This window comes from Aptenodytes patagonicus, chromosome 4, assembly GCF_965638725.1.
Source record: "Aptenodytes patagonicus chromosome 4, bAptPat1.pri.cur, whole genome shotgun sequence".
NCBI lineage: Eukaryota > Metazoa > Chordata > Aves > Sphenisciformes > Spheniscidae > Aptenodytes > Aptenodytes patagonicus.
The window spans coordinates 83,690,394-83,702,847 of NC_134952.1; the positions used below are offsets into that span (position 1 = coordinate 83,690,394).

Here is a 12,454-nt window from a genome sequence, read left to right on the forward strand (position 1 = left end):
CACCTGGTCTTTCTGTGTGAGGGGATTCTCCCCCCACCCTTGTGCTCCTTTATTTGCAGTTAGAGACTGGAGCAAATTTTTTGTAGGGTTGACGTTATTGGAGAAAAGAGCTGAAGATTCACCTCCTTTCCTTTGCTTCCCCAGATAGTTCTTAAGAAGCCAGATTTTATTTTGAAGCCTTACTTCTGCTGTGCATATACTTAGATGCGAGTTCACTTTGCAGTTGTTTCTTCATATTAAAGGAACATGGCGCTCTGTGTGGGGGCTGGTTTTTGTTTGTGTTAATGTTGTATCTTTGCATAGACACACTGTTGCTTTTCAGTGGTTTAGATTCAACACCGTTTCTTTTTCACACGGAAAGGACAGCTGTTACCAGGGACTGAGGGTACAGTTGCTATTCTTTATGTTACGGCCTTGCCATTTAAAGCTAACTCCTCAGTCTGAAATTTTGCCTTTCGGCCTCACGCTGCCCATGAAGGGCAAGAAGATACGAGGACAGATCTTGGGAGGACTGGAGACTGAGAGGCAGCATGGAAAGACGATCTTACCCTTCCCACCCATGGTGTTTTTAGGAGAAGACCTAACCTTTTGCTTTGGCAGGTACAGGGAAAACAGCGCTGAACCAGGACAGACACCGCCAGGAGCTGTTGAAGCTGATGCCCACTTCTGCCAGGATCTAGCAGGAATGGGATGTGCCAGGAACAGAAGGGGATGGGAAAAATGCCCCCGTGCTGCTGAGGCATTGCCCTGCCGCCCCAGAAAGGAGCGCAACAGATGCCATTGTCGCCCCCTCCTCTAGAGCAGATATTGTATCGCAGGAGGGAACGCGGGGGAGACAGCGGCTACCGCCCCGTTGACACTGCACTGATGATCCAGCTCTCCCCTTGCCAGCCAAGGGCCCAAGCCTGTTTCTGTTGGCTTCATCGGTAAAGCCGCTGCGGCAGGACCAGGGCAGTGATTTGAGAGTCAGAGGCAGGTTTTTGAAGTCGAGTTTATTTTGTTTGATGGGGTGGTTTCAGGTTGGCTTTTAGCGGGCGAGTTTACCTGATGGATTCACCCAGATACTGCATTTCCAAAATAATCCTTTAAGCTGCTTGAAACCTTTTAAGTCCACAATATTGTCCAAACCTGGCCGTGGCTATAAGCCCTTCTGTGTGGCTTTGCCTCCTTCCATTTAAAAATAGGTGTAATGAATAAAGCAATAAGGAACTTCCTCTTAACTATCACTCCTCCCTTTTCTGCCTGTTTTAGGTTCAGCTGTGCAGGCCTCGCTTTGCTACGGGAGAAGTATGCTCTGTAAGGACAGCCAGTAAATAACATGGTGTTGCCCATTTTTCTCCCCAGATACATTCTAGGTCCCTATCCTGCTGTCCAAAAGATGTTTTTAGCAGAGCATTTAATAAACTCCTTACTGCTGTGTGGTGTATTCATTATACTCCCAGTGCATGTCGGACTAGCATTTCTGGAACGAGTGCGAAGTGTTGCAGAGAGCCGGTGTCCTGCCCCTGGTGGGGCTCGGATTTCACCCTTAAATTGCAATAACAATTTTAGAAAGAGTCATTATTTCTTGGAGTTGAGAAAACTAATTTTCTCTTCTCTCCTGAAAAATGGTAGGTGCTTTTTAAAAAGCCATGCTATAGTCAGGTAGCATCCAGAGGTCCCAGCTGAGGCCAGAGACCCATCTGGATCAGACACACAGTCCTGCTGACGCCATCGCACCGTCGGGGCTTCAGGAGAGAAAACAAGGCAGGACTTTGTTCTGCTCAGGGAAGCACCTGGTATGGCACTGAAGGCACAGTTTTGCAGGCAGAGGTAGTATTGCTTTATTGGCCTAGCTAGTACAGCTGGAAGAAACAGCTTTGGATTGCACAATCCTGCGTCTTTAGGCTAGATCCCTGCTACAGTAGCACTGTTACTGTTGTACTTTTTCTAAGGGAATTGGGTGGCTGCGTTTTGGCCAGACGTGTGTCCGTGAGCAGCAGTAACCGGCTGCGCACCCACTATCCGACAGCGCAGAATTCAGCCCTGGGGGCTCGAGCCCTGCCACCTTCCCTGCCCCTTCTGTCCCACTCGGTGGCAGCGGTGGAGCTCAGCACCAGTAAGGACGTTAAGCACAGAGTAAAGATGTCATACTGCAAGTAACAATGAAAGGTGCGTAGCTGGTGTCCTCGCGGAGGCCCTCGTGTAATTACAGTTCTGCCTACAACGCTCTGCTTTCACACACGTTCTTGACTCCAAGGCAGGAGAGTCAGTACACCTGTAACAAAGCGCGTTACTGTTGCTGTAAGGCACGCGGTAGGTACTTTGGTGATAGATGTAGCCTGAAGTATTTATTTTGCATCAACACTGGGGGTTTTTGTTTTCTAAAATTCTGCTACTTCCCCCCCCCATGGTGTTGCTGGGAGGACAGCTACAACCCAGCACAGCAGTGACGTTTGTTTGCGCAAGCCTTTCACTTTCTTTTTCACAGTAACTGGCCAGCCAGCAGATCATGGGGTTTCTCTCTCTTAAACCATCGCAGCAGTAGCCAAAAGAGCACAAGGAGCCTGAGTATAGCAGAAGTTGTTTGGTTTCACATCTGAACACATCCTTGCTAATCACCCCAAATAATCCCTGTTGAAGTGAGACCCGACATGTACTTCATTGAATTGAAAGGCTCTGGAAAAGCTGAAAAATATTTCTGAAGAAAGTCAGAGAGAAAGCGTTTATGTCAATGACCGATCTGTACGTGTGGCTGAAATTCAGCTGTTGTCCAAACACATCAATGGTGATGACTTGAGCCAAAAAGTTAAAAAAAAACCCAACCAAACCCAAACTGTTTTAGGTGAAATTGTAACTGCTTCACCCCCGTTCACAGTTAACAGTACTGCTAAAAGTCTTTTGTAAGCTATTCAGAATTTTCTTTTTTTAACATATACTGAGCTAAAAATATCCCCATAATTTGAAGGAAAAATAAACCTTTCCTCTCAAAACACCAACTCAGTCCCTCCCCTCTCCTGTTTGTCTGGAGCTGTGCCCCAGCCAGGCTGCCATAGCACGTCTGGTTTTGTTCAAGCTGGGCATTTCTGTGTAGGTACATGGTTCGAAGAAGGTCAAAAAAAAAAAAAAAAAAAAACCCTCTTAAGAGCTAAGCCAGAGAACACCCTGTCAGTACTTGAGAAAGTACAAGACATCCTTCCTCTTTTCCCCAACGTACAGTGAGTGATGTTTGAGGTGGCTGTAAGGAAAGTTGTTTCTTGAGATGGGGTAAGTAACTGCAAGAACAAAGTGGTGATTGAGGCTGGCTGGAGGGCCTCCCCCTTTCCAAAGGAGGCTTTGTTTCCGTGCTGACTATCTCCTGCGGAGGTAAAATGTTTGGTCTTTTCTGACTTGCTCAGCCTGTGTATAAGAACAGTTTGTTTTTCTCTCCAACAGGATGTAGCCATTTCTCCAAAGCAGAGGGATGAGGTCATTCAGTGGCTGGCCAAGCTCAAATACCAGTTCCACCTTTATCCAGAAACGCTCGCCCTGGCCATCAGCCTTTTGGACAGGTTTTTAGCTGCAGTAAAGGTAAATATTCACACATACATAAACTGAAATAGATTTATACCACCCACTCCACTATTTTTGTGTACAGTCCTAGTGGTGGGGCTGTACGGAAGCGCTTACTTCCCCCTCTGCTCTCACACATGTATAGGATGGTACCTGCACTACTCCAGGAGCTTAATTTCGGGTTGTGGACCTGGCAGCACACACTGCCGCCAGGAACTTTTGGAGGTAGATTCTTTCCGTAGTCGTTTTTCGCCCAGTGAAAGTAACCATGGCTTTAACGAGAACACACAGTTCTCGGGAAACTGACCCAGTCCTTATACCTGCCAAGAATATTTTCCCTCTCTCCTCTGTTCTGCCCATTTCCTTCAGGTAATGCAGCTCATTAGTTTAAATGTATATTAACCTAAGAGAAAAGAAGCACCTTCCTCTTCAATTACGCACTCGCTCTTAACCTGGTTTGAATATTGGATTTGCCTCGGCACAGTACCTGTTCCTTTAAGTAACCAGAAAAAGAGGCTGCATAGACCTTATGCTTTATATCTAAAGAGAACAGTCTCTACCTTAACCTAAACGAAATGCCTACTAGCCCGCAGTTAGAAATCGAGGCCCAGTGCCCTCTGACAGAAAAGTCAGGAAAAGCCCCTGCTCACCTTTTAATTTCTTTGGTGTTTTAACTGCATTTAATCTCATTTCTACCACCTAGAATTGCTGGGAGCACCTGCTAGCAGTGAACTAGCTGGAGGAAACAAATAAATGTTTGAGGACAAGTTTGGGCCTGACAAGCGTGCTAATGAAACAAAAAAGGTGGGGGAAGAAGATACAGCCAGAAGGGATTGCTTTCTGGGGGAGTAGTTCACTACTAACCTGCTGTATAGCCAGTCTGACAGACTAAGAGCTTAAGACTGATGTCAGGTCAGACAGACGTGAAGGAGAAAGGTAAGCAAGCATGGGTGCAGGCCATCAGAATGACAGGCTGTCCACTCCTGCTGTGCTGAACAGAACGGAGAATATATATATATATGCCCGTTTGGTTTTAAGGCTGTTATGCCCTAGAAACTGCTTAAAAAAGACAAGTTAAAAATCAGCATTTGGGCTACCTGCAACTGGGATCCACTGCTCTTCTGTCTCTGCAAGTCTGCCACGGAAGCATGTTAGATGTGCTGTGCTTGGGCCATGTTTTGGCCCCGCGCAAGTGACTGAACAAACTGTGGGTCAACCCGAAATCCCTGGCCTTGAGTTGTGAAGTCAGGCTGTGGGTAGCCTTATCTCTTGCCATATTTGCTCAGTTACATTCCGTGCTCAGCAAATCCCCAGTCTCATCTGCCTGTGTGTCTAATCTCATCACCAACACTGTTAGGTAAGCAATATAGCTTCGGAGATCTAAGCAGAATAATGTATTCTCAGCCTGTGCACTTACATTTCAATGTGACTTAGTTTGGTAGAATGCAAGTGACATCATCCATTAACCTACCCTTCGAGTATTAATAAATATTGATATTTTAATTACAAGCCATGGAAGTTCTTATTTTTAAGGAGAGCTCAAAGTAGCTGATTTCCTGAAACACGGAGATGGGAAATAGGTTTAACTCCCTCGACAGCTAATGCCCTCGAGTACGGTTTTTCTTTCAGTAATTTGCAGCAGCCAAGGAGTCTGCAAAGAAAGTACGAGAATATGACTAAGGAGTCCACTGCGTGCTTCAGGCAGCGAGCGGCAATGTGGAAAGGTGTTTTGTCTGGGTTCAAACAGCTCAGGGCTTCGTGCTCCCTCCCCCAGTTTTCCGCTCCCATAAAGCCGTCATTCCTTTGACGCAGCTTAACTCCTGTTTTTTTTACCAGGCGCTACTGTGTGGGACTTGATTATTAAGACAACTAGTCCCTTCCTTTCACCGTGAACACGCTTTGAAATTGCTCGGACTGGCTGCCCCTAAGGCTGTTACCCAGTCATGCTTTGGAGGCCCAGCCAGCAGCTTCTGGTGTAACTCACTACACAGCACTCGTTAACCCTCAGCGGAGCCGTGTTTACAGCCAATCTCAGCGGCACTTGCCCACGTATGAGGAGCAGGCAAGACAGGTAGAAGCTCCCGTAGGAGACCAGGATGGGCGACTGGGTTTTAACATGCTTTGGCAAAAGACACAGTTGTTCCTTCCAGGTCAGTCTCTAGAGGGGATGCACTTGGGGAAAAAAAGGAGACAAAATTATTGTTAAAAATAATGGGGAGAAAATAGGGGAGAAAAAGTTTCCCTGATGGTAGGAACCTGCTCTAGAGACCCGCTTTTCCCTGAATACGACACAGAAGGTGTCCTTCTTTGCTGTACGTTATTTTGTGCTGACTGGACAGTTTTCTTTGAACCTGCCTGCATGGTCAAGAACAAGTTCCAGTCTTGCCCTAAGGGAGTTTATTCTCTTTGCTTTCAGTGACACCTGAATGCGCAAGCAGACGTGTGCACGCACACCCCCGCCCCCAAGCGTGGATTTTCTACACATATTTAAGTTGAAGTTTAAATGGCCAAACTAGAACGCCAAAGCTCTAGGCATAGTATAGCCCTTTGTAAGTAACTGAGGCTGAACGTTGGTGAAGCTCTTCAATTTGGACACGATCCTGTGTTCTTCTCTTGCTGCTTTCTGGAAGCAGTGTTCTGGATTTCCTGACAGCTCACTGCATGAGCGTAACGTGCAGCATCTCACCCTTCAGCCACCCCATAGCTCTGTTGCATCTGCTAAAATTTACCTAGCAAGAATAAAATCATGGCAACAGTTCCGGCTGTAAGTAGCCTTTCGCATTCAGTGCAGGATTTTCACTTACCTTTGCTTTCAGCATCTCCTAACGTGGACAGGAGAGGACCAGTTGCCAGCAGGCTATTGGAGGGCTGGGGGCATGGCTCTGCAGCTGTCTATTCACTCGGCTGCGACAAGGTTTAGAAACAGTGCCTCTGCACTTCCGAACCCCCAGCCACTAAGGAGCAGGTGGACACATCCTGTGGTTTTTACGCTCATGCTGGAAGTGCAGTCCTTTGTCAGACGGTCAGATGGACAAAGATCGCTGCTAAGCAAAAACTCCAGCAGATGCGCCGTATTTGGAGCGTGTGCTTAGTCTGGGTCCACCACAGGGACTATCTGAATATTTACAGCCCATGCATCCTGCTTCTCCCCTCACCCCCCCACCTGAGGCCCATAAAAGGAGTTTTTGATACACATGAAAAAAAAAAAATCACCCTTTCCCCTCCAAATTTCACTTACCTTGCCTAAACAACTCACTGTAGAAGGGACCAGCTCTCCCTCGATGATCCCTGGGCCACAGTTCTGAGAACCGCAGTGCAAGATTACGTGAGTGGTGATTTTTATGGGTGTTTTACACTTCCCTAGGCAAGGACAGCATTTTTAGATTCTCTTCTTTTCCTTCCTATTCTGTGTCTGGCCCCCAGCAGCACTAACAGCAGAGCTCTGCTGAAGCAGGTGGAGTGGCAATGTTTTTTTGCCAGGTGACAATCTGGCCCTTCTGATTTTCTCCTTCTTGTTTCTACTGCACTGCCTAAAAACAAGCTCTTTCCACTCCAGCGCCGCACATCAGTGGGTGCCAATTACGATCATGGGGCTGGCAGATTGCTGTTCTGCCTTATGTCATGGACTACGGATTTTTGCTTGGCACGGCTTGCCACCGCCGTGGCGTAGCTGGAGGTCAGCCTGCTGATCCAGAACGCGTCGCACAGGCAGCTGAGACCCTGGGGCTTAGGATGTCCAGCCAGAAAGGATTAGGCATCGTTTTTGCATCACATTCACACAGAGACTTCTCTGCTCTTCTGTACCATAGGCCCGTCCAAAGTACTTGAACTGTATTGCAATCAGCTGCTTCTTCCTTGCTGCAAAGACCATTGAGGAAGATGAGGTAATTTTTTGTTCTTACTACCTTAGCATTGTCTGAATAGATACTCTTCCAGTCCTGCCTTTCCTTGCACATGGCGGCTAACGCTTGCCAGGACAGGAATGAAGCGTTTTGTGTAATTTCTATAGTGATTGGTTCTCTCGTGTCTTTTTTGCGTTGGCTTTTGCAGAGGATTCCAGTACTGAAGGTGTTGGCTCGGGATAGCTTTTGTGGTTGTTCTCCAGCTGAAATTCGCAGAATGGAGAAGATTATCCTGGATAAACTGAACTGGGATCTTCACATGGCAACGCCACTGGATTTCCTTCATATTGTAAGTAAGGGGCTATTTACATTCTTTCCAGTGTCTGTCGGTGTAAATAAGGTACCTAGACAAAAACTCTACCTGTAGGGGAGTGAAGACCTCAGGATGTGTTCGCAACTCCTCCATACAAGTAGTTGCTGAAAGAAAAAGCCTTGCCAGAGAATTTCAGAGCAGACTTGTGACACTTTGGGTGCCATTTCCAAAACGTGGGCCTGCCATCTGACCTGTTTTGAGGCATGTTAAACCACACGCTAACACTCACAGCTCCCAAAAACCTGCCCCTTAAGTCTTAATTTCTAGTGGTTTTGCTCAAAGCTGAATGCCAGGCAGCATGAAAACAGTAAGTACAACCATGGAGAAAGCACCTCTGCTGGGCAATGGGTGTGCTCTGTGCCGGCTACAGAGAGGCATGGCCAGAGAACCAGACTCGTGGATGAGTTAAGACAAAGGGAAGGAAAGCGTTCTGAGGTTCTCTGTTGGATTTCATCCTCTCTGCTTGCTCGAGGAGGTTTTGTCTAGGACACCTGAACTGCCAAACCTGTGTTGTTGAGAGAGAAGGGTGGAAGGGGATAGCCTTTTGCAGAGCCCTGAGAAGCCTGGTCCCCAGGCAGATGACGTGTATGATGGCAGGTCCCACCAGAAAGGCTGCACCAAGCTGTTGATGGGTTCAACGCATTGTTTTTTTTCCATGGTGTGGAAATTGCCTTGAAGGTTAAGCTGGAGGATCCTTGTGCGTCAAAGACATGTCGCATGCCATTCTTGAGGTCTGACCTGGCTTTGCCTGTGGGGGTTGCCTTGTCGGTGACACCAGCTGCCTCATGTGCTTGTTTCCCCCCCCAGTTCCACGCAGTTGCGGTGTCCAGCAGGCCTCAGCTACTGACCATCCTGCCCAAGCTGAGTCCCTCTCAGCACGTGGCGGCGCTCACCAAGCAGCTGCTGCACTGCATGGCCTGTTACCAGCTGCTGCAGTTCAAGGGCTCCATGCTGGCGCTGGCCATTGTCAGCCTGGAGCTGGAGAAGCTGCTCCCCGACTGGCTGGCTCTCATCATCGAGCTGCTCCAGAAGGCACAGGTGAGGGAGTGCTGGCACCGCGCCTTGCGGCAGGGAGGGACCAGGGGCCACAGAAGGCTGCATCTTGCTCAGTACTCCAGTGATCCAAGTCAACCGGGGCTTTCAGCTCCCTAGCTGCCGATCTCTGCCTGCAGTTACGCTTTTGCGAGGACGGTCGTGCTTCAGCCTGAAGGGACAGTTCTGCAGAGTCTTGATCTTGACTGCATGCAGCAGGTGACAAAGCACCTGATGTATACGGGCTCTCTCTGCACCAGGGAGAAAAATAACACACTGGGGAGAAAACTCTAGTTTGCCACTCCGCCATTCACTGTAAGCATACGGGCTGGTCTGACAAGTACCGGAAAGACAAACACTCGAGCTGCTAAAAACATGCAGTGAAACCTTTTAATATCTGACAGGTTTCCCCCCCCGCTATTCCCATGAGGTGTAAGAAGGAGCAGGGGTCCGTATCTTACAAGGTCGTCATGTTGGGGGTCTTTCCGATCCTTTATCACTTATTTTCTCCTGCATCCAGCATGTCATTAAGAAGTGAGGTGCGCGGGTGGCCGGTGTGTTCAGAGCCCTAGCCCTGCCCTGGCTGACAGCCTCTCCTCTCCACGGCAGTGATCCCGCGAATGCCGGTATCTTTGCTTGTCTTCCCACTCCAGATGGATAGCTCACAACTGATCCACTGCCGGGAGCTTGTGGCACATCACCTTTCCACTCTGCAGTCTTCTCTGCTGCCCAATTCTGTATATGTCTACAGTCCCCTCCAGCATACCCTGGTGACCTGTAACAGAGGAGTGTTCAAATGCCAGCCCTCCTCTGTCCCAGGGCCAGGTTTCTCCAAGGACAACGGCAGGCCAGAAGTGCCAGTCACAGGTACAGCCGCGCTCTACCAGCGTCTGCCAGCTCCCAGCGGTTGCAAGCAAGCCTCTGCCAAGCGTAAAGTGGAAGAGATGGAAGTGGATGACTTCTACGACGGTATCAAGCGTCTCTACAACGAAGACATCGCTCCAGAGGTAGTGGCTCTTGAAAACGTGGGCTCTGTTTGTGGCGCTGATGTCTCGAGGCAGGAGGGCAACGTTTCCCCTTGTCCACCTTTACAGCCCGTGTCTGTTATGTAGCTGTGAGTGCACACCACCTGCTCCACCATAGCTACTCTAGAAACCACGCAGAACCTGGCATCCTGCGTTCTCAGTGGGGGGGAGAAGGGGCCATACCTTGTCAGGCTGAACTGAAGGGAGCCAAAAAACAGAAAAAAAAAAATCCCAACCCTTCTTTCAATTTTTTTCTCGTGCGGCTAATTATAGTTCCACTATTTAAGCACTTAAAAACACAAAAAAGTATAAAAAATCTAAAAAAAGACCCAAAAACCAAACAAAAAAAGTAGCAAAAAATTGTTTCTTCCTAGTGTTGTCAGTTCCACTGTTTTTCTGCTCCTGTGTATTGTAACCCATTCTCCACGTCCAAGAGCTCACATCAGTCGTGCAGAGTTGTTCCAGGTTTGCCAGCCAACTAACACCTCTCTGATCCGATTTCCATCTGCTCCTCGCTCTCTTTCTGCTTGCTCCTCTTTTAATTCTCAGCAAGTCTTGTGCATGATGTTCTGTACTACCTGACCTTCACGACAACTTTCTTTTTCCTTTCTAAACAAAAAGACCTTTTTTGTTTTGTTAGCACTTTGGTGTTTAAATGTGATAATATTTAAAAACTGGATTTAAATAAAAGGTTAGTCAGGAAAAAACCAAAAACAACTCTGGCAAGCTGCTCCACACTTAAGTATAACCACAGGAGTGTGAAGGTACTCTAGAAGAACACTAGGGCGGCCAGCCGCTGTGCTCTGTACCTTACTTACACGGAGACTTCTCCAAGTTAAACAGTTTGTGTTTTCCAACCCCGAAAGCAGTTCATGGATTTTGTATCACTTGAACAAAAACGGTTTTTCTTTTTTTTGTTTGCACCAAGAAACGTTGCACTCAGTGTGGATTTTCACCAACGCTTGACTCTCTACGTCAAGCGTAAACCTTAAATTCTGCAGTCTGTGTTTTTCCCAGATGTTTATAAGCATAGCATGTGACCAGCACACGCTCGGTGAGGTGCTGGGGCAGCTACATACGCCTGAGGTTTGAAAGGCGTGTAATTATCAGCCACAAAACCAAAACAAAAGACCCTAACCCTAAAGTTTTGTGTTCATGTAACTTCTAACCAAGAGTAAAACCTTTAAAAACTTGTCTCTTAAATGTTATACCTCTGTTTCTCAGAATGACCTGTCCCAATTGTAAGCTCTCTCCACAGCCCTGAGAAAGGTATCGTATTTGGAGCCATTGTACTGATGAAAGCCTTCTGGTAGCAATAAAGAAAGTTGTCCTGGATTCCGAGTCTTGTTTTGTGCTTTTCACCTGAGTTCAGGATCGGTTTTACCCGGAGGCTGCAAGGGAGCTGCTCTGTGCCAGACCTGTGAGAAAATGGCTTTAAGGGTGGCTGGGCAGCCGGGGTGCCAGGGGAGCTGCGCAACAAACTCATTGCCTCTACAGCGGTTCCAGCTTTAGCCCCAGCTCTGGTGCTCCTCACTCCCTCCTCAGTCACCAGGCTGGTCCCCTTCGAGGCTGAGTACGGGCCACTCGGTGCACGGCCAAGACACCGCTCCACCTCACCTGTCTTGTAACCGTCTCCTTTTTGATATTCTGAACGCCCCATTGAAGAGTCAAGTTTCCCACACCCAGGCTGGCTGTCGATTCCTGCTTGCCTGACATCCCTTCCACTGAAAATCACATTTGATAATAAAAAGGTTAGCACAGACTTCATTTCCGCTCTTTCCTCTAAGCTCATAGATTACACTATAGATTCTGCTCTGTAATCTCACCTTTTTCCCGGCTGGCTTTGATCTTGTGGACTTCAGGAGGAGCCGGCCCCTCCTGCCTCCTGTCCTCTGAGGTGCCATCCTTTTTGTTGTGCACAGTCCACTGCGACAAACTTTTCTTGGGTTTCTGCTCTCTTCCTACCAGTGTCCTGGAAACCGCCTCCCGAGGCCACATTTCTCAAAGGGGTGTGCGCCTTCCTTCCCTTCCTGTCATCCTTACGGTATTACTAGTCCCTGTCTTTACTCTCTTCCCACTGCTTAGTTTTCTCCAGCCAGGAGAAGTCTCAGGGCTTCACCTAGCACACCCCTAGCAAAATACCCCGTCGCTGCAGGATTTCCATGATACTGGTGCTCACTACTTCAAACCCACTTCAAGGCACACATCTTTTTCAGTTAAATTACACAGCATAACAGCTCTAAATAAAAATAACTGCCCCGATTTCCAACACCAGATATAACAACATTAGCACGGGAAAGACTAGAGCCAGGTAATTTTCACACCCCTTGACAGCCAAGCCAGGCACCCGCGGTTTCTGCACAGAAGGGAGTCTTTGTGTGCACTTGTGCTCGCTGCATGTGAGCAGCAGTTAGAATCGTCCAGCTTGTCCTGAAGGGAGCAGCTGCTAAGAGCTCCGGCTGTGTATGCAGTCGGAGAGAGGTGAGCCAGGGCACTCGTAACCCTTCTGACGATACTGGCCTGCACGGTACAAAACCGTGGGGAGAATTCTGTGGTGGGACTACAGCTTATTTTAGTTGGCATCCAGCGGTATGAGACACGCTTCAGGGAAGAAGAGAAGATGGGGACCGAAGTGCCACGGCATTGTCATC

At 48.1% G+C, this 12,454-nt stretch overlaps 1 protein-coding gene across 1 annotated transcript in view; it reads left to right on the top strand.

The window, feature by feature from the left end:
* Positions 1-11,138, top strand: part of CCNI (cyclin I) — a 35,061-nt gene extending 23,923 nt beyond the window's left edge. The window contains exons 3-7 of the mRNA XM_076337429.1: positions 3,415-3,549; positions 7,341-7,415; positions 7,582-7,722; positions 8,554-8,784; positions 9,432-11,138. Coding sequence (XP_076193544.1) covers positions 3,415-3,549; positions 7,341-7,415; positions 7,582-7,722; positions 8,554-8,784; positions 9,432-9,890 — 1,041 coding nt within the window. The 3' untranslated portion in view covers positions 9,891-11,138. The remainder of the gene's footprint in view (positions 1-3,414; positions 3,550-7,340; positions 7,416-7,581; positions 7,723-8,553; positions 8,785-9,431) is intronic.
* Positions 11,139-12,454: the final 1,316 nt, after the last annotated feature.